The sequence below is a fragment of the Vitis vinifera genome, chromosome 12 (genome assembly GCF_030704535.1).
Source record: "Vitis vinifera cultivar Pinot Noir 40024 chromosome 12, ASM3070453v1".
NCBI classification, from domain to species: Eukaryota; Viridiplantae; Streptophyta; class Magnoliopsida; order Vitales; family Vitaceae; genus Vitis; species Vitis vinifera.
The window spans coordinates 16987127-17010000 of NC_081816.1; the positions used below are offsets into that span (position 1 = coordinate 16987127).

A 22874-nucleotide genomic window follows, 5' to 3' on the forward strand; every position below is an offset into this window, starting at 1 on the left:
CATCATTGCTTCTCTTTCTCTAAATCTCCACGTTCCCCTCACTATTCTAATCCCATGACTCATTCTCTCATCCATTACTTTGTCCTCTCACCTAATGTTACGTGGCCTATGCATGTACCACCCCCTCAAACTTTTTCCTTTTGATTTCAAAATAATAATTTCCAACCTCGGCTTGAAATGATTTTCCAATTTTTGGTTTTTAAATGTTTTCAAGTCATCAAATTTTCCATCCTTAGGGTTTTCAGATACCAACATCTCATTTTTAATAAAATTTGGTCGCCATTTTCTTTTTGGCGGGCCACTTTCAAATTTTCTTTGTTTTTCAAAATGTTTTAAAATAAGTGTGAATTTATTTTTCGTAATTCTTGGTGATAGAATTCACGAAATTAATTCATACAAAAATAAACGGGCTTTGGTGGGGGCCCAACATCAAATAAATTTTCTTTAAAATAAAAATGAATTTTGAGTGAAGTGCCATGCGTGCCTTTGATGATTTTGTACTCGATTTAGTGACATGTGAGCTATGTTTATGCTCTTTATTTTGCACTAACCCTCTCTCTTGATAGCGCATAGTGGCTCACTGCTCAGGTACAGACTCATTCCCACTCTGGTTAGTTTATATGCATTTTCTGACTCTCATATGTGCATGATTGATTCGAGTATTCATTGATTTTCTCATTGATTGCCATGTCAGCTTCATCTCATTAGTAGAGACCCGACCTTTAGGGACTTAGAGGGGTGCTACGGTATTTACCGTACCTTCCCAATAAGTAACCTGACCCCCGAACCCGATCCGGTTTTTCACAGACCGCCTTTTCCAAAATAAGGAGTCACGCTTAGGGTTTTTCTTTCTTATTTTGTTTACCCTTTAAAAATAAAACAAAAATAAGTGGCGACTCCAAGTCATTTTCAAATAATCAATAAAAATCAATTTTTCGAAATCAAAATCGAGTTTCACCATCGAGTGGGAAACGCATTCGAGCGATCGAAATGCGGGGTCCACAAAATAACTAAACAATAATAACCAAAATAATAATGATTAGATAAATAAATGTGAAAAATGAAATTTTGGAAATTGGAAATTAAATTTGGAAATAGGAATTTTGAAGAATTATTTAAAGATGGGATTTTAAAAATAAATAAGTAAACAATAATGACGAAAATAATGATGATAAGATAAATAAATGTGAAAAATGGAATTTTAAAAATTGGAAATTAAATTTGGAAATCGGAATTTTGAAGAATTATTTAAAGATGAAAATTTAAAAATAAATGAATGAATAAATAAATAATAATAAAAATAACGAAAATAATAATGATTAAATAAATAAATATGAAAAATGGAGTTATGGAAAATTAAATTTGAAAAAAAATTGGAAATTTGAAAATTATTTGAGAGTTTGGAACTTTAAAAATTTAATTTAAGAATTAGAGTTTTGAAAGTTAAATTTGAAAGAAATTGGAACTTTGGAAATTAATTGAGAATTGGAGCTCGGAAATTAAATTTGAAAGAAATTGGAATTTTGGAAGTTAAATTTGAAAAAAAATTGGAATTTGAAAATTATTTAAGAATCGGAGTTTTGAAAATTAAATTTAAGAATTGGAGTTTTGGAAACTAGGATTTTGAACTTATATTTAGAAGTTGAAGCTTGGAGTTTTTAAAATTAAATTTGGAGATTGAAATTTTGGAAAATTAAACTTTGATATATATATATATATATATATATATAATAAAAAAAATGAAGAATTAAAATGGGAATGAGAGCTACATGCAAGAATGAAAATATCGGTAATCACGAATATATCGGTATTTCGATTTTACGGATATATCGGAGATATATTAGCGGATATTTTGGAAAAAAATATCAATAAACTTAAAATTGATCAAAATATAAAAAAATTTATAAAAAAAAACTTCATAAAAATACAATTAGAAGTATAATGATATTTTAAAGTTATTTTATTAAATAATTTGATATATCTATAATATGATTTATCATATTTGATAATAATATCGTATGCATCGATAAAAATATGAATTTTATAAGTGTACATTTATTATTAAATTACATCTAATATTATGATATTTGATTATAATATGTCTAATTTTAAAATACATATTAATATTAAAATTATGATCCATTTAATTCAATTGTATTAAACAATATAAAATAAATTATGATATATGTACAATTTTTTAATATTTAATTAATTATTAATGATATCAAAAACACTATGAAAAAAATGATATAATTTTTATATTTTTGGCAATCAATTAAAAGAAAATTTTGCATTTAATTAAAAAAATAATTATAATTAATTTGCTCTTTAAAATATTCTTTAATATTTTTTTTTATATAATGAGTTTAACTATATATATGTTTAGTGCGTACTATATAATAAAGGCAAGTTTGCCCAGACGATAAGTGGGTTGAACCTCAAACCTTTTGGTTTGGGGTTCGAATTCCTTCAACAGCAAAGGAAGGGCCTTTTTCCAGCCATTGTAGCACATTGACTTCACTGTAGAAAAAGGGTTGCGAGAAATTTAAGTGGGAGAAATAGTAAGAGAAAGGAAAAAGTAAATAAATGAATAAAGAATGGGGTTGGTGGTGGAATGGGTGGAGGTTATTAAACTTAATGTGTTTTCATGGCCCGTTGTCCCATAACTCTTACAGGTTGGAAGGTCTTGGCTGAATAATTGAAGTTCCTCAACTCCATTTTTTTTTAGTGGGTTGCTGGTATACCCAAGAAAATCATAGCCGACCGAGAAACCACATTCCTTTCACGCATTTCATCAAACACCTTGCGTGCATCGTCCATTCTCCCAATCTTCCCATACATTCCCATCAATTCACGGATCAAGTTTCACTCATTAAATAAGCCAAAAAAACAATACGCCACCCACAGCAAACAATTAAACTAAATATAGAATAAGAAATGGGTTTTCAAATGTAGGGGTGGGAACGAAGAACTAACCATGAAGAACCAATAATCTCATGACAATAGCAATGACTAGAGTTCTTGGCATATCCTAAAGCTCCAATTGGGATCCCAATATAGATATAAAAAGAATACCCAAGACCTAGAAATTGCAGAATAAACAAATGCTGGAAACAGAGACCAAAGCTTCAAGGTTCAAAGATTGTACCTCGATTTCAATGCAAAGCAACAACACAATTCAACACAATCATTGACCCTTCTATGGTTATGGCTCGCGCAACACCTCTAAAGGTCAAAGTTCGTGCATAAACACATATAAAAACAAAGCCATAACACCACTGATTACTATTCAAAAAGTGCTATTTGATAGCCTATAATTAATCCTTTTAAACACTTTTGAGTAGTAGTTTTGGCCTTTTAACTCAATTGACATGTTAAGGACCCTTGAAAGCAATTTTAATCACTTTGTGTAAGTTTTGGTGTTTTTGTTAGTAGTTTGATCACCAAAGCAATTCAAGTTTGAGGAGAATTTTGAGGAATCTTGGGAAAAGCTTGGAAGTCATTTGCCAAGAGTAAATCCGGAATGCAAGGAGAAAAAGTAAAGAGAATATGCCATGAAGCATATTCTTGATGACAGTGGTAGCAGCCACTTTTGGAGTACTTTCTGGAGTCCAATTGATGCATGCTATATACCATTTCAAAGCTCAAGAAGTCAACAATCCAATGCTTCAAACGGTGCGCAATTCGGAGTTGAAACGAAGAAGTTGCAGCTAGTGGAAGCCAATCACTCCAAGCTGAAGGAAGCATTTTGCAAAGTGCTGCGAAATCACCCTTTTGTTGCGAAGTGATTTCGCAGCCTTTTTGTACAGTAGGGTGTATTTCCTTCTGAAGTTGCCCGATATATGCCGCAAGCTGGGAGATGAGAACCTCAAGGTGGAAGCCAACTTCGCAGCCCTGCGAGAATAGCATGTTGTTGCGAAATGATTTCGCAGCCCTTCTTGAGTGTCTGCAAAATCTCGCAGACACCATTTTCTCTTGCGAAATGGTTCCTGGAGCATCCCGATATTTGCTACCGACATTGGGAGATATTTTACATCAGATTTTTGTTGTCTAAATCCCAAAACACTCCTTGTAAGCCACCAATTACAAGATTCCTTAGCTTTTAAGTTAGTAAAAAAGAGAAAATATCTATGTAATAATTAGTTTTATATTATGTTCATATATATACCTCTCGGGAGCCTGTTCTCAGGGAGGAGATCTTTTTTGTAAAAGTTTTGGGTAAGCAAGTAAAGTTCAGTTCTTTGTATTGCCTTACCTTCTCACTTTGTATTTTTATTTTCTTACTAAGTTATGAACTCTCTGAGGAGTTTTCCCCAGAGAATGAGTAACTAAACATCTAGTTCCTTGGAGCTAAGGTTGCCGGGAAAGGTGATTACTACTCAAAAAGTGCTATTTGATAGCTTGTAATTAACTCTTTTAAACACTTTTGAGTAGTAGTTATTGCCTTTTAACCCAATTAACATGTTAAGGACCCTTGCAATCATTTCTAATCAAATTGTGTAAGTTTTGGTGTTTTTGTTAGTAATTTGATCACCAAAACAATCCAAGATTGAGGAGAGTTATTTGGAATCCATGGCAAAGCAATGAAAAGCTCAAATTCATGAAGAACCAAGCTTTGGAGCTCCATAGCCCTTTGCCAAAGTCGTTCAAAGTATGCAAGGAGAGAAGCACGGAGAGAGGAAAAACAGAGTGAAGAAAATAGAGGACAGCAACTGCAATCTTCTTTTGCACTTTTGGAGCACTTATCGAAGTCCATTTTCTACATGCTATATACCATTTCAAAGCTCAGGAAGTCAAGAATCCAACGCTTTAAACCGTGTACGATTTGGAGCTGAAATGAGGAAGTTACAGCCTTTGGAAGATGATTGCTCCAAGCTGAAGGAAGGATTCAGCAAAGTGTTGCGAAATCACCCTTTTGTTGCGGAATGATTTCGCAGCATTTTTGCACAGTGCTTTGGATTTCCCTTGAAGTTTCACGCCGCGATGGAAGCTAAACACCACAAGATGAAAGCCAACTTCACAGCGGTACGGAACCAGCCTTTTGCTGCGAAGTGATTTCGCAGCCCTTTTTGGATGTCTGTGAAATCTCGCAGACCTCGTTTTCACTTGCGAAATGGTTCCTGGAGCTTCCCGATATTTGTGACTGACACTTTGGGATATTTTTCTTCAGATATTTTTGTATGAATTTCCATTCTTCTCCTTGTAATCCACCAACCATAAGATTTCTTAGTTATGAAGGTTGGAAAAACGTCTCTATATATATTCCCTTGCATCCACTATAAGAGAATTATGTAAAATTGATCAATATATAGATATATCATATATAGAATCAATGAACAGAGCACTTGCTCTGTTTTTCATATATATTCTTGTTTTCTCGTTAGTTTTCTTTCTAGCCAACCAAACTCTGAGGATTTTTCCTAAGAGGATGAGAGGCTAAGCTTTTTGTCTCTTGGAGTAAGGAAAGCCGGGTAAGTTTCCACATGTATAATTTGGAAGTTTTGTTGTTTTAGTTTTTAATGAAGAGAAAGTGTAACCCGTTAATGGTTTTTATCTTTTTAGTTAACTTAAAACGCCTTTAAATCACCTGGGCCAACACTTGGTAAGGCAAGTGATCTCCGTCCATGGAGATGCACTAGTTTACCCCTTGCGAGCCTTTGGGAGGTGACTTGAAGGTAGGATTTTCTAGAATAGCCAACACTTGGTAAGCTTTTGGACTCCAATGAGACATCCATTAGTTATCTCTTGCGAGCTTTTGACGGATAATCCAAGGTTAAAGATCACCTTGAATGGCAAGTGCTAGGTGAGAGGTATGAGTCATTGCAAGATGCATCAGTGAGAGGGATTTAGTGTTTGAACCCATTAATGGGAAGCATCTGTACAACACCGGTTGGAGAAGGAACTATATGTTAATTCTCTAATGCGAGGAAAAGAAACAAATGACCGGAACTCCCTTTTTGTATGAGGAATCTGAGCCTAGTGATCTGAAACTCCAAGAAACACTTTTCTTTGTAGTTAAAATCAGTTACTATTTTTGGTTAGCTTAAAACTAACCTTTTTCATTCAAACATCTTTATGTTTTCTTTTAAAGCTAACCTTGAAATGAAAAGGCACCAATTCAGCTTTGAATTGATATCATTTGTGAAGTGAAAACCCATCCCAGTGAACGATCCTAGAGCCACTATGCTATAGTAGCTTTGTCTTTGCTACCCTAGTATATGGTGTAATAGGTTATAAATTTTGTTGATTACTCCCTCAATCAAGGAGCACCAGCTGGACACGAATCAGCTGAGACACCAATTGGCCACGGAATCAAATGGCGCCGTTGCCGAGGATCGAACCTCGAATCAAATGGTGTCGTTGCCACTGCCGCTGCTAGGGACGAATCAGAAGGTTCCAAGTGCAAGAATGCAAAGCTTTGTGGTTTTAGCTAGTAATGAAGAGGAAGTGAAATCCTTTAGTGATTTGTATGTTTTTAGTTAACTTAAAACACCTTAGAGTCACCTGGGCCAACACTTGGTAAGGCAAGTGATTTCCAACCATGGAAATGCACTAGTTTACCCCTTGCGAGCCTCTGGGAGGTGACTTTAAGGTAGGATTTTCTGGAATTGCCAACACTTGGTAAGCTTTTGGACTCCAAGGAGACATCCATTAGTTATCTCTTGCGAGCTTGAGAAGGGAAGTCCAAGGTTAAAGATCACCTTGAATGGTTAAGGCTTAGTGAGAGGCTTGAACCATTGCAAGTTGCATCAGTGAGAGAATTAAAGTTGAAATCTAATTAAAGGATGTATCTGTACAAAACCGGTTAGAGAATTGACTATATGTTGAATCTCTAACGTGAGGAAATGAACCATCTGACCGGAGCTATGTCTTTTGCATGAGGAACCACCCCAGTGAACCTGACCCTCCAATGAATGTTTTTCTTCCTAAGTTATTCCCATTACTTGTTGTGTTAGTTAGTTTAAGTCTAAATCTTTACCAATCAAAGTTTGTGTTTTATTTCTTAAGCTAACCTTGAAATGAAACAAGACCAATTCACTTTGAATTGGTATCATTGATAGCTTGTTAATCCTTCCCAGTGAACGATCCTAGAGCCACTATGCTATAGTAGCTTTGTCTTTGCTACCCTAGTATATGGTGTAATAGGTTATAAATTTTGTTGATTACTCCCTCAATCAAGGAGTACCAGCTGCACACGAATTAGCTGAGACACCAATTGGGCATGAATCAACCACAACCTCCCACTCTCGCTAACAACCTCCAAAATTTTTCTTCCTCAGAAAAATCTTCCCCTCTTTTCTCTGGTTTTCTTTTTCCTTTTCTTTCTTCTCTCGTTCTCCCTCTCAGTAATCCCCAACTCTAACTGCCTCACCCTCCTTGTAACCAACAAAAGATACCCTTCCCCCCTTCTTTTGTCTAAGCTCCCCAAGAAGACTACCAAGGCTCTCTGTAACTGCCCCCTTTTTACTTAGTTGTCTCCTCCTTTTCAAACAATTGTTTTCCTTCTTTTCTCAATTGTGCCCTCTGTCCCAAATAGCTTGCCCCTTTTTTCTTTTCTGCTTCCCATCCTCTCTAGCCGCCCAAGAGCAGCTCACCCATCAGTTGTCTTCCTTTCACTTTTGTCCTCTTTGGCTGCCCGAGAAACGACTCATTCTCAGGGTAGCCAGAAAAATCATAAAAAATAAAATAAAATCTCCCCATCTAAGGGGGGTCTACACATGCGTTTCCTAATTCCTCTTATCTCTATGCACAAAAGGTTTATGTAAAGAGATGACAAGAAAAATATAATTTATAGGGTTTTTAAATACAAAAAGAACTTTCTATTCTTATTAAAATTATTTTTTATATTTTTTTATATTTCTAATTTGCATTTCTAAGCTTGAAAATTAATTCGGGGTGTCATAGTGTATGATGTAGGTGTTGAAAAACATGTGATGACCTTAAGTATTTCAGTGATGTTTGAATCCTAGTGGAGAATTTGATGCTACAAATGAAAATTCATTAGTTTGATGACTTCATAATGTAGAGGAGGGTATTTATGTCAATTAATATTTAAAAAAAACATAAAAAGGAAAAATAATAGAATAATGTGACTTGAAGAGTTTGTTCAAGGTTCATGTTCCACAAAATTAAACTAAAAAATTACTAAAAATTCTTATATAAATAAGAAAAATTTATCTTTTCATTACATGGAATTTTAGCTTTTGAAATCACGTGAGGTCCTCATTTTTTTTAATAAAAGTTTTTTTATATTATTATAAATGTTATTATAGCTGGTACTCGTCGCTTTTGTATGATTTGTGGTTGGCCTTTGTTGAGGATTGAGGCAAGAGTGAGTGGTTCTAGATTTCTACCATTTTCATATAAAACAAACAACAAAATTATACATTTGGGGCTAATAGAAAAGAATATTATTGATAAGAAAGCTTGAGTTCATTTACAATCAATACACTATATAAATACAGAGTATGAATATTATTTCTTTACAATAAAATTATACATTTGGAGTAAACTAAAATAATAATAATACTGATGTGAAAGCTTGTATTCATTTATAATCAATACACTATATAAATATAGAGCATGAATATTATGTACAAAAAGCTACAAAAATGATGTCATAACTTATGGCTAAATGATTTATAGTTTACTTGTGTAATTGGTCATTGATTATTGTATAATTTCATCCATTTGGAGATCTTGATTGAGTTGGTGAGGCATGAATATCGGGATGTGAATCTACAAGATTACAGGGATGGGATTCTGCACTATTATGCCCCCGCAAGATGGTGCTCCCATTAGAGACACCAATCTCGAATTGAAGCCAAAGAAAGGTTGTTGACTCAAAGGGTATGAGACTCGGTTGAATATGGTTGAAGATCACCATTAATACTTGATGCTCAAGGAAGATCAACATGTGAACTTAACCCTAAACACGAATGGGACAAAGTCAACAATGAAGGTAGTGAAGCCAATGCTAGGGCTTTATTTAGTATTTTTAACGGAGTTTGTCTAGATGAATTTCGCAGGATTGAAAATTGCAAACGTGCAAAGGAAGCATGGGATAAACTTCAAGTTGCTCATGAAGATATGTCTGTTGCAAAGATTTATAAATTTTCTTATCTTTGGTTGTTCTATAAAAAATATCAAAGAAAACCAAATATAATCAGAACTAGTAAATATTGAATTTAAATCTATTTTTTTTCATTTATTTCCTTCTATTTTTTCCTCTTTATTTTCTTTCCTTATACTTTTCATCTTTATTTTCTTTCTCTTACATTTTCCCTCAAATTTCTGGCAATCAAACATAGCCTTACGGTTTTAGCAATTTTTATTTTTATTTTAATTTGATATATAGGTCTTGAAAGAGTAATTTTAAGGCTGAAAATTATCTCCTATTAATTATTAATCAATTATGTATGTAACAAAAGTAATTATTCAAAGTTCAATAATATTTGAATATATATATATATATGAATGAGAATCCTTGCAACAAGAGCTAGGGAATGTATTAATACATATTAGCATCTACGTATTTTTCCTTTTCAATACCAAAAGGTTCCTTCATTTCTTCTTGTAAACTTGAAGAAATGGTCAAATTTTTCATGTTTCATCAATGAAATTACTTGGGCATTGAAATACATCACATGATAAACTAACAATCCGATACATTACGTATCACTTTATTGCTCGCATGGAATGTTGGCCATCATGTCTTCAATAAAATGGCCTAAAGAAAAGTGTGAAGATCCACCATCTATCACGACTTTTCTACTTATTTTTTGCATTTCTTTCTTCTTTTTCCTCACTTCACTGTTAATATTCATTAGGTTTCTTAATCCATTTTCAACCTCACATGCACTTACAATATAACCACTATTCATATTGTAATCTATTTTAATTTCTTCTGCTAATCCTAAATCTTTTATCATTTGAAAAGCATGGATTTGTTGTTCTCCATACATTGGCCATGTTGCTACTGGAACACCGTACCATATGCTTTCTATTAGGGAGTTCCATCCACAATGAGATACAAATCCTCCAACAGCTGAGTGGGCTAAAACTGCTACTTGTGGAGCCCAGCCAATCACCTTTCCAATTCTAGCCGTCCGATGTAAAAATCCTTCTGGTAGAACTTCCTCAATATTTTCGTAGTCGCTTGGAAGTTCCATTTTACCCTTTAGGGGAGGTTGGCGAAGGGACCACAAGAAGCGATGCCCACTGTGGTCCAACCCATGTGCTATCTCCTTGATCTGATCAGCACCAAAGCTTCCCATGCTCCCGAAGCATAGGAAAACCACAGACGATGGAGGCTGATCATCAAGCCAGCTCATGATGGCACTAGCATTTTGTTGATCCTCACCAAATCCCATTCTAGTGTTGAGAATGGGTCCAACGGGATACACTGGCGGTACTGTACTGCCAGAAAATGATTGAATAGCATGTGATTCAAGCTCAATAAATGTATTTGCCATAATACCCTTGACTTGTCTGAATCTCCGCATGTGATACAGAGGCAACTCTGCCCCATTGACTTCCTTGTCAAACATCACAGAAGGAAAGACCTTGCCTGGAACAGAGTTAGCATAACTCGGAACCTCCAACTCAGCATTCGAGTCCTTGAACTCATCGAGATTCAAGCCCTCGTAATCATGGAGGAACTGAAGATGCAACAGGAAGCCAAGAAAAGCAGCGCTGGAAGGGAAGAAGAGATAGGAGGGCACCCCAAACTCATCGGCCAAATCAATCATGTGGGTGCAGCACATATCAATAACGAACCCAGCAAGCCGAACCGAGTTGGAGCGAGTGAGCTCGTGGACAGCGTCTCTGACAAGTGGTATGCTAGCTTTGACGAATTCAGAGAGGAAGGGATCACTCATCGCTTCGGAGCTGACCTCTACAGGAGGAAGTGCGACGAAACGTATGGAATAAGAATCAGAGTCCTTGGTCATACTATCAAGGAACTCAAACGGAATGTTCATGATGAAGATTGTGATTGAGAATCGGCGGGCTCGCTGAGCAAGCAGCTTTGCAATCTCCACAGTAGGCCCAAGGTGGCCCATGATAGGAAACGGGATGAAGATAAGCTCAGTTTGCTTCATCACTAGCTAGCAGTCACTGCAAAGAGAGAAAAATATTGGATGTTTTGAGGGCTTTGTGGTGGAGTGACACTTATACTTGTGGCTGAAGGGGTTATAAATGGCTCTTCATAACGCCTCAATAGTCTTGGAGGGCGAGAAACCGATGTCATGGCTTTGCTGGCTCAATCTATTTTCTTTTAGTTGTCGTTTTTGCACGATTTGCTGTTTGTAACAGTGGGTGGTTGTAGATTCCTGTCGTTTTAATAGAAAAGAAACAATAAAATTATGATTCATATTCCCTCAAGGAAGGGTCCAAATATGCTACGCTACTTTTCACATAAATTCCTTTGAGAGAGGCCAAAATTTGTGAAGGTGACCTTTATAGGTTCAAAGTCGTAAATAGATATGTTAAATGAATAAAAATATCTTTTATTTTATTTATTTATTTTTAAAAAAATGCTTTTAACATAAATGGATGAAAAAAAGTTTGATGAATGATATTTTTATTCAAAGAGGCTGGTATTTTCATATATTTTTTTTTTTAAAAAGGAAAAGCATTCTTCAAATTGGAGATTATTTTAATCAAATCTCTCCAATTCTTTTGTTTTTGGTATGGTTTTTCAATTATAAAACAAAACAAAAAGTGTTATGTTGATGACAAACGCACATTCGAGGGCATTTCTCACAATTTTTTTTATATACATAAATAAAATATATTAAAGCAATGACTTTGAGATCTACTCAAATTGATTCAATTATTATATTGGTTAATCATTAAGATTTAATTATTGATTTATATTAGTATTGAGAGAATTTATACTAGTCATAATGATCCAAGATATATTCATCATATAAGAATACAAGATATACGGAAAAAAGGACTTGCAGAGATTATCTCAACATTTATAGATGTAAAAACAAGTCTATCGATTGCAACAAAAATTCATTAAATATAAAAGAATCATGCATAGTTTATTTCACACAGATACTTCTTTCATCGAGTCTTCTATTGATCAACACATGTATCTTTCATGTTTACAATGCAATAGCTTCTCATGCTCTTTGGATCACCTGAAAACCATATTGAGGTTTGGGAGCTTGAATTTTCAACATTTGCCTTTCATCTTTAAAAGGGTTTTTAAGATTTTTAAAACTTGATTTTCTAGAATATTGGAATTAGGAAAAACAATAATTATCTAGTAGATTATTTTATTTCACACCCTAAAATGAAAATTTCAAATCTTTCCATACCCAAACCTTAAGCATTTTACTTGTACCAAATTTGAAAACCTAATTTAGAAAAATAAGAAATTAAAATCATTAATTTTTGAAAAAAAAAAAATTGGACAAAAGTACCTAGGGCATTTAAGTTACAACTAAATTAATTTTTCATAACATAATTGTACCCGTTTTAATTTCAAAATCAAAACACAAGTATACCTAAGTTTGAAATTTTGTGTCTTGAACTCGTATAAGGATCATTATAGTGAAGTAATCTCAAACTATTAAACTTAGGAGCAAATTTGCCAAGCCATTGTAGTACACTAAAAAAGTTTATGCCATATAAAAATAAATATAAAAAGATAATTTATGTAAGAAAATCGAAATTTTTTTTTGAAAAGTCAATAACATCATATCAATACCTTGTAAAACTCAAATCTAGATCATTTAAAGTGTTTAATAAAACTTACATCATTGGATAAAAGTAGACATATGGGAAACCAAATTACAAACAACTCAATCTAAGGTATTAAATAATGGAATCAAAGTATAAAAGAATAAAATTAAAGTGTAATGTAACAGATCACATAAGAGATACAAAGTAATGAGATTAAGATTTAGGTTAAAGATTGATGTAAAAGTGGGTGGTTGACATTTTGTTAATTTTAACATGAAACAAACAATACAAATATTATTTGTATTAATTCACCCTTAGAAATTAAGAGATAGAATAAGTTACACCTTTAGCATGTTTGGGTCAAAATTTGTAAAGTTAATCTCTATTTGTTTAAAGTAGTAAATAAAATTTTAAATGAATAAAAGTATCCTAAGTTGTAAATGGACTATATATATACATATGTCCAGTTTATAACTTTTCATCCAAAAATTACCTCGAGGTGTGTCGGGTGTGTGGGAGGAGTTTGTTGAACCAACAATAATAACTATCTATTCAAGTTGATGCAATTATTAACTTGGTTGATTATTGAAATTTAATTATTGATTTAGATATTCCCCCGAGGAATTATATGAGCCATGATAATTTAAAATATATTTAATCACCCAAAGATACCACTTATATTTGAAAAATTACTTACGGAGATTATCTTAATCTTTATAGATGCAATAATTATAAATCTATCACTTATAATAAAAATCCACTAAATATTAAAAAATTGTACATGATTTTACTTTGCTGATCATATGCTTCTTTGGAAAAGTTTTATACTAATCAACATCTATATGTTTCTTCATATCCATAATGTAATATTTCATCATATTCCTTATTACGTGGATTAACTCAAAGTACAACTCGAATTCTTGACCTTTGTTAGTCTTTCTTGAAAGGACTTTCAAGATTCTTCGAACTTAGTCATGATTTTCTTGAGTTTTAGACCTAGGATAAAACAAATGGATCTTGTAGATTTTCTTAAGGTTTTTTATTTGCAATTCTAACATGAATTTTTCATATCTAAGTCTTAGGTATTTCAAATGTATGAAATTAAGAAAAAATTAAATTAGATAAATAGAAATTTTAAATAATTTAAAGAAATTTTATGGACAAAAATACCAATGGTGTTTTAAGTTATAACTAAATTATAAATTTATAACACTATTATACTGTTCTATTACTGAACTCGAAATGTACTTAACTAAACTTCAAATTTTCCGTCTTTAGCTCAAACATATCCATATAAACTCATGGTAGTGAAGTAATCTTGAATTATTAATTTTTGGAGAAAAATTCTCAACCTATTATAATACAGAGTTAATACCATATAAAAATAAATATAAAAAGATAATTTATATAAGTAAATAGTAAGAATTTTGGAAAAATCTAAATACGAAATTGATATCTACCAAAGATCAAGTTTGGGTTATTAAATGAAAGTACAAACATTTAGGACGAGGTTATAAACATGTGTATAAACAAATAAGATCACAAACCAATGTAATGAGACCACATAAAAGGTACAAATTCATAAGAGTTAAGTACAAAGCAATGAAATTGCACATGTGATAATATTTGATTCATGGTACCTTTTGATAGCTACGGAAATGATGCTCGAGTCAAACCCAATAATTTTAAATATATAGTTTAATTATGTGTCCATATCAAGAAAAAGATGTTTTATAGTTAGATTCGTAAAGGTAAAATATACGTAACACCTAAATGCAAAGAATCTCATAAGTTATCAAATATTATTTTTCTTTTTTTAAATTCATAATCTTTCTTGTTTTTCTAACTTCTTTGTTTCTTTCTCAACTCTTCTTATTTTTAGTAATTTTGATCAAACCTTTACCTTACATAAAATTTTTTTTATGGATATACTTTTTATTTTAATTAATTTTAATAGAAACTAAACTACATATTAAAAAATTTAGAAAATGAGTATCATACAATAAATGCATATTTTTATCTAAGTTATCAATGGTATTGTTCTTCAATTGTGGAGCCCATTCCATTCCATTACTTGGTCATGTTCAAGTTGTCCAAGAACAAAATGGCTTTGTGGACTTCTAATTAATTAAAATAAGATTATATTACTTTGTTTGGGATCCAAATATTGGGGATTAAGAGTAACCATATGACTTAAATACCAAACTCCATAAACCAAGAAGATGAGGTAAGCCTAAGAGTAAAGGTTGCACAATTTGAAAATGTCCAAATATGTTATCAAATACAAAAATTGAAGAGCAATGTTATATTATGGATGAGTCCCTAAAATGTGTGTGTATATATATATATAGAAGTTGACACACCAGATAAAGGGAATTATTCTTACATCCCAAAACATGGTATGACTTAGAGAGTCTAACCAGCATCAACCATGAATTAACTTACATGCTTTGTTAGATAGTATAGATAAATTAAGTTACAAATATTCGCTTGGATTATTATAAAATCAATGTACCACATAAATGAATATCATATTTATAACTCTTAACATAACAATTTATGTCCTATACGTAGGATGCTATGGATCCAGTCTACATTTCCAATACTAACATTACAATGGAGTGGCAAGCATTTTCTTTCATTTAATTATGACATTATTGTAATACATGAATGTGCTAGTAGTAAATATTATTTAAAATAACACTACAAGAAAGTCAGTTTTGGTTGCGGCCATTGGCCTCAACTAAAAGGAAGATTTAGTGCAACTATATAGGTGTAAACAAAATGAGCCACAACAAGGCATGGCCACAGGGGGTGTAGAGAAATGCTATGGATGCGGTCATATACAAGAGTATGACTAAATATTATGGTTGTAGTTTCATTCTGGCCGCAACCAAAGGTAGTGTATAGTTAGGGCTAAATATGGTTGCAGCTATAAGGTGGGAAAATGTATAAAAAAAAATTTAGGTTAATGCTTATAGGTACATGTTAATTAGTGTTGATTGCAACTATAATTCTGGTATGGAGAAGGGAATGATTTGGTTGCTACTATAGGTCTTGCTATGGATGAGGCCTTTTCTGTCTTGCTATGGATGGGGCCTTTTCTTTGCCGCTACTATAGGTCTTACTATAGGTCTTGGTTTCAGCTTAATGATGGTGAAATTTTATTTATTTTACTCATTTAAATTTCAGCCTATGATATAGAGAACAAGTGTGGTTTGACAGGAAATTTAAAAATCTGGGATTACCTGTTATTATATAAAATGGTGGCCAAACAAATTTATATGTTTTCTGCTATCAGTGAAATCTGCTATAAGATGGTGTGCTGAATAAATTTATATGGTGGCTAAATACATTTAAAAATTTATATGTTTATGAACCCAGTACATGTCATGCTATCAATGAGATCTGCTATACCCATTATTGCATTCTTTAAAATGTTTTCTGCTATTGTTTTTAAGCGTCACACATACCCAAACATAAATCCTAACATGTTTGCTCTAACAACACATTAAATAGAGGAAAAGTACCAAAGTATATCAAGTTACCTTAGTAAGCAAAATCACAACACATAAAAATATTGTTAAATGAGTATTGCCAAATTCACTAAACAGTCTCTCTGAAATGCACTACATTACCAGAATTTCAACCATTCAATGTCAAACAATTCCAAAATCACAAGTTCATCATTAAGACTACACAACCAACTTGACTTCAATCGTCATGCCAAACACAAATCACCGATTCAATCTCCAGAAACTGCAAGAGTCCAAGAAACCAAAACTCTCAGTAATAAAAAAATAAAAAAATAAACAAAAGCAAGCACAAGCCACTGCATATCATTCAGAAATAGGGGAAAACAGAGCAACCCACCTAGGAATTCATCCAAAGCTAGAAAATTATCAAAGTATTTCAGCCTAAACCTAAAAAAATCAAAACACCCATTTAACTCCCCAAATCTCCAAACATTCATGTTCATTTGTATGGGATCATTTTCACTCACTAATGATGGTACATTGATGAGAATTAACAAGCATTCAAGGATCCATTGCATATTCCAGTTGGGCCTATTACTAAAGCAAGATCTAAGAAGATCAAAGAAGCACTTAATGGGTTAATTCAAGAGATTTGGGTTGATTCTAACGCAGGACATTCCAAGTTTGGCCCAAAGGATGATGAAGGTGTAACAAATTTAATCCAAACTATTAAGGGCTAATCTGGCTTGATTGGGCGTGATTTATGGCATGGATTAATGACTGATTGACTTTCCAGCTTCATATCAATTATTTCCTATTCTAGAGCTTCTAAATTCAGGCCAAATCTACCTTAATTTTAGGCTTTTTTTATTTAGAACGTTTTTTAGCTATTTTCCTATTTTGGATCTGCTAATTTTAGACCAAATCAACCTTTATTTAGGGTTTTAATATTTAGTACCTTTTTTAGTTTAGGGTTTTAATATTTAGTAAGTTTTTTTCATGACATATAAATAGCACGCACTCATTGTAATAGAGGATAATTTTTATTGAATAAAAAAAATCAGAAAAGGTGAGGCTTTGCTCTTATTTTGGTTCTTAAAAAATTGTGAACTTATCAGGGATTCTTCCTTGTGGCGTTCAAACCTTATACTTTCGGTTCGTGATTCCATTGTAATCATTGGGTCAAGGTCTGTTACTTATACTTTTGGTTCACCTTTCAGTTATAAACGTTGGGTCAGGGTTATATCAAAAATCTGTATTTTAGCTTTCTTGGGCGATTATTCCAATACTATTTGTTGGGTCTCAAATCGTGTCGATTGAGGTTCGCATCATTTGGTATCAGAGCACAGGTTCTAAAATCAGTTTTCTATCCCTTTATCTTTTGTTTCCTGATATCAACCTATCTTGTTCATTTTGTGTTCTTTATTCCTCATTCTTATTTTTTGACGTGCACTAGGTTAAAATCGTGCACCAAGCTCCAAAAAAAAAAAAAAAAAAAAAAAAAAAACGAGAAAAAAAAAACTTTAGAAAACAGCAAAAAAAAATAAAATTATTGAGTGTAGTTTCAATTCTCTCAAATCAAAATATTATTTTCTTTTGTCCTCTTCCTTTGATTTAGTGTTTTTGTCATATTTTCTTACCATTGGTATTAGTTTAGATACTACAAGTTGAATTTCTTGATTAAGCTTATTAGTTTAAGCAGAACTAAAAAGGGAAAGCTACGAGTAGAAAAAGGCAAGAGAGTGTGAGACTAATATCGGGAAAAAACCAATTTAATAATGAAACATGAGTGTGAGTGCAAACATGTAAGGGAGTGTTGTGAGGAATTATTTCTAACATTTTTTTTGTAGTTTCAAAATATGTCTTCCAGGGGTGAAACATCAAATAAGGAAGGAGGGGATGAGTCATCCCTCATGTTGCAGGCTATACAACAATAGTTTGAACGCATGAACATGGTGTTTAATGATATTCGGGATCAGATGGATAGGCAAGACATTGTTATCGCTTCTTTGCAAGAGGAGCGTACCCAAAGAGCCCCTAATGCTAGAAGGCAAGGAAGGCGTGCGCGTGTTGATGGTTTTGATGACTACCATGAGGATGAGTTTGAAGATGAAGAGGATCAAGCTTCATTGAACCATGAGGGCAGGTTTGCGCTAAGGAACGAAAGGCATGGTAGAGGTTTCCGAAGAGCTCCAAGATGGCAAGATGAGACTGATAGAAGCCTAGGAAACATCAAAATGAAGATACCATCGTTCCAAGGGAAAAATGATCCAGAAGTGTACTTGGAGTGGGAAAAGAATGTGGAGTTCATCTTTGAGTGTCATAACTATTCCGAGGAGAAAAAGGTAAAACTAGCTGTGATGAGTTTACTGACTATGCTATTATATGGTGGGATCAACTTGTGATGAATAGAAGAAGAAACTATGAGAGGCCTATTGAGACATGGGAGGAAATGAAAGCCACCATGAGGAGGCAGTTTGTCCCCAGTCACTACTATAGGGACTTGTATCAGAAATTATAGAGTCTTACTCAAGGCTATAGGAGCGTGGATGACTATCACAAGGAGATGAGATTGCCATGATTCATGCTAATGTAGAGAAGGATAGAGAAGCTACTATGGCAAGGTTTCTGAATGGACTGAATCGAGACATTGCCAACGTGGTGGAGTTAACCCACTATGTGGAGTTGGAGGACATGGTGCACACGGCAATAAAGGTGGAACGATAGCTTAAAAGGAAAGGAACTCGGTCATTTCAAAATCTCGGCTCCTCTGCTTCATGGAGGCCAAATAGGAGGAAAGATGAAGGGGTTGTTTTCAAGTCCAAAACCGAACCACCAAAAAGGAGAGATGAAGCTCCCAATGTCAACAAAGGTAAAAATGAATTCCAAACTCGTAATCGTGATATTAAATGTTTTCGTTGTTTGGGAGTAGGTCATATAGCTTCACAATGCCCAAATAAGAGGACCATGATCACATGTGTTGATGGAGAGGTGGAAACTGAAAGTGAGGAAGATGATGACTAGATGCCATCACTGGAGGATGCTTGTGACGATAATGTGGAGTATCCAGTGGAGGGTGAGTCACTTGTGGCTAGGCGTGCTTTAAGTGCCCAAGTTAAAGAGGATGACATGGAACAACAAAGGGAGAATATTTTTCATACTAGATGCCACATCAACAATAAGGTATGTAGTTTGATCATTGATGGGGGGGAGTTGTACTAATGTGGCTAGCACTACTTTAGTTGAAAAATTGAATTTACCTATCTTGAAACACCCTAGACCATATAAGTTACAGTGGTTGAATGATTGTGGAGAGGTTAAGGTAAATAAGCAAGTGTTGGTTTCTTTTTCAATTGGGAGGTACAAGGATGAAGTACTTTGTGATATTATTCCAATGCATGCGGGTCACATTTTATTGGGTAGACCTTGGTAGTTTGATAGAAAGGTCAATCATGACGGGTTCAAGAATAGGTATTCTTTTGTAAAAGACAATAAAACCATTACTCTTGTACCGTTGACTCCACGTCAAGTGTATGAAGATCAAATGAAATTGAAAAGAGAGAATGACTTGCAAAAAAATTGTGACACTAAGTGTAGACCCTCTATTTTGTCTTCCTCGCACATGTCATTTACAGCAATTCCCTGGTGGCCCATTAATACTCGTGTAGCCTATCTACTCTAAGCCACCTTAGGGACTATGGTTGAGGGATTTATCGAACTCTATTGCAACTCCTGGTAGCCCATTTAGACTTAGATACACTTAAGCACCACCCTAGGCCCACTTAGGCCCTTTAAGCCCATTAGGCACCATCCTAGGCCCATTTAGACACTTTAGGCTCATTTAGGTACACTTGGCCCATTAGGCATCACTTTAGGCCCATTTAGACTTCGGTCCATTAGGCATCACCTTAGGCCCACTTAGGCACTTTTCAAGGTTTAGTTTCACTTAGATTTGTATTCTTGTTTTTCTTTCTTCATTTATTTTATTGATTGCTTTTAAGATTAAGTGAGTTTTGATTTATTTATATTATTTCATTATTATTATTATTATTTGTTTTTTTTATTATTTATTCTATTTTAGAATTGCATGGAAGGAATTTTTTTTAATTTTTTGGTGGTTCGAGTTTGACACTTTGATTATTATTATATGTTGCATTAGTTTATTTTCTTTTTATTGAATATGTCTAATATTTATTTATTTATTTACATATTATACTTTTCATCTATTTATCCATATTTTCTTATTTACTTATTTAATTACTTCTTCAAACTTTAGTGAAACCAATTCGACTTTTAACCACTTGAATTATTTCGACTTTAGATATGCTCGAGATTGCTTAACTAATTTTAATTGAATAATCTTTTTATTTTATCCTCTTTTATTTTATTTTTATCTTCAATCTCCTAATTTTATTTCTTTTCATTTTTTATTTTTTATTTTGCATGAGGAAACGGGCTGCTATTGACTTTCGAGAGAATACCCACATCTTTGAAAGAAGGAAAATTACCAAAGCTGGTTTTGGTAAATGAAAATAAGAAGATGAAGTGTGTACATGGACGGAAAGGTGAGTTGTGTTCAGAATGGAGTGAAATTCTGAGCCGCATAGAAAAGGCATATTCGGTTGGTCAAAGAGGGATGCTTATGGGAAGGGATCAAGATGGCTTGAGAAGGTGATTCCCGACATGCAAAGAGAGCATATTCAGCGGCTCAAAAGAGGATGCTCATGGGAATGAATGAGGACAGTTATGTGGGAAAGATACAGAGGAAGAGAAGAGTTTTTTTTTTAGGGAAAGGAAATTTTCAGAAAAAGGAAAGAAGAAAGAAAAAGGAGGAGCGGGCTGCTGCGAGATGGGGGGGATTTTTTTTGGGGATGACCGGATTGAGAGAGATTTTTTTCTCATCACCGGATTGAGGAAAGGAGCATTTTTTTTTTTATCATCGGATGGCTGGTCGCTTTGATTTTTTTTTAAGGCCGCACAAGGTCTCGAAGGGAGGAGATGATATCCAGATGGGTGTAGGATTTCCAGCCGCACCATTGAGAGGGTAGAGAAAGGTGCAATCGCACCATTGAAAAGGAAAAGAGAGGTGCAACCACACCATTGAGAGATTAGATAAAGGTGCAGCCACACCACTGAGAAGGAAAAGAGAGGTACAGCCGCACCATTTGGGTAGAGGAGGTTCCAACTCAGCCGTACCATTGAAGCTTCGCCAAGCAAAAGCTTGTCACTTAGATCAGTCAACGGATAACAGGCTGAAACTCCATCTTCATCTCCTCTCAATGCAGATGGTTTCGTACCTTTCCCAAAGCTGCATCGTGTAACTTGATTCGAAAACCGTTGTGGAGGACTACCAAAGTCCTCATGAAAATCGATGCTGGAGTGTCTCAACGGAGTCTTGGGCGATGAAACAGAGGTCACGAGTGATCTCTGATGCTTGCAGCCCAACACAGTATCCACCGGCAGCATCACTTCCATCTCTGAAAAGAGAACGCACCACCTCCATTGGAGATCTGCTCCAACACACTAGTTCCATCATCTGATCACTATACCCACGCCTTCACCTCATTGGTCTTCAAACAACCATCTCCACATAGAAAGCAGTTGCCATCCACCCACTCCTCACCACATTAGCTGTGCACCATTTGATTTGCTTTGGAGCACGCATTGCCGGCTGATTTTTGATTCATCCTATCATCCACACAGCTGCCACTTTGAGAAGCATACAGTCCACGCACCTAGCCGGCTGGGTAAGCTGATTTTTTCTTTATATTTTTTAATTAGTCAATACAATTAATCCAATGGGTTAAAGATCCTCTTTGAATGTACCGTAGTACATTTTTAATTCATTATTCGATTAGAGTTTTATTTATTTATTTATGTGTTATCTATTTATTCATTTGATAGTAAAATTGATCCTACAGGTTAAAGATTTAGTTTTAAAATCTGTTTTGGTTAGTTTTTAATTTAACTTTAGGTCTAAGTGCTCTTATAAAATTTTAGCTTCTTAAGAATATTGATCTTATGTGTTAAAAAAATGATTTTAGATTTGCCTTTGTGTTTAATTCTTTTTTTAAACTTAGATTACATTTTAATAATGTAAATTTATTTAGAAAGTTGATTCCATGAATTCATATTTGTTTTTTTGTTTGCTTTCATTTAATTTGGCTCACTTTAATTAGTTTAGGTATTTTTGTAATATTAATTCATTAATAAAATCGATTCTATATTTGAATGTTCATGCCTTTAGATTACTTTGATTTAGTTTCACTCTTTTATTCGGTTTAGGTATTTTTTATAATATCAGTTCATTAATAATATTGATTCTATGTCTGAAAATTTCATTTTTTTTTAGTTTGCCTTGATTTAATTAATTTGGTCCAATTTCAATTAGTGTGTTTTGTAAAATTTTAGGGGATTAGATTAATTGATCCAATAAGATAAAGTTCATGTTTTTTTTATTCCAAATAAATCTAGTTTTCACTTATCATTTAGTTTAAGTGTGTTGTTGATTTTAATTTATTAGTTTAATTAATCCTGTTAGATAAAGTTTATATATATTTTTTTTAATCCCAAATTAGATTAGTTTTAATCTATCTTTAGTAATTTTAATTTAGTAGTTTAAATAAACATGTTGGATAAAGTTGATGTTTTGTTTAATTCCAATTTAGTTCAATTTAATTCATTTCCTTTAGTTTAAAT

At 33.5% G+C, this 22874-nt stretch overlaps 1 protein-coding gene and 1 pseudogene across 1 annotated transcript; one reads left to right on the forward strand and one right to left on the reverse strand.

Moving 5' to 3' along the window:
* Positions 1-9653: 9653 nt before the first annotated feature.
* LOC100243496 (anthocyanidin 3-O-glucosyltransferase 2) lies at positions 9654-11174 on the reverse strand. Its single transcript, XM_002265549.4, has one exon. The coding sequence runs from the start codon at positions 11100-11102 to the stop codon at positions 9684-9686; it is 1419 nt and encodes a 472-aa protein (XP_002265585.1). The 5' UTR covers positions 11103-11174; the 3' UTR covers positions 9654-9683.
* A 6953-nt stretch (positions 11175-18127) lies between these two features.
* The window catches only part of LOC109123482 (uncharacterized), an 11559-nt pseudogene continuing 6812 nt past the window's right edge, over positions 18128-22874 (forward strand).

Excerpts from the sequence above, each read along its gene's own strand:
- LOC100243496 (XM_002265549.4), bottom strand. The coding sequence starts at position 11,102 with ATGAAGCAAACTGAGCTTATCTTCATCCCGTTTCCTATCATGGGCCAC.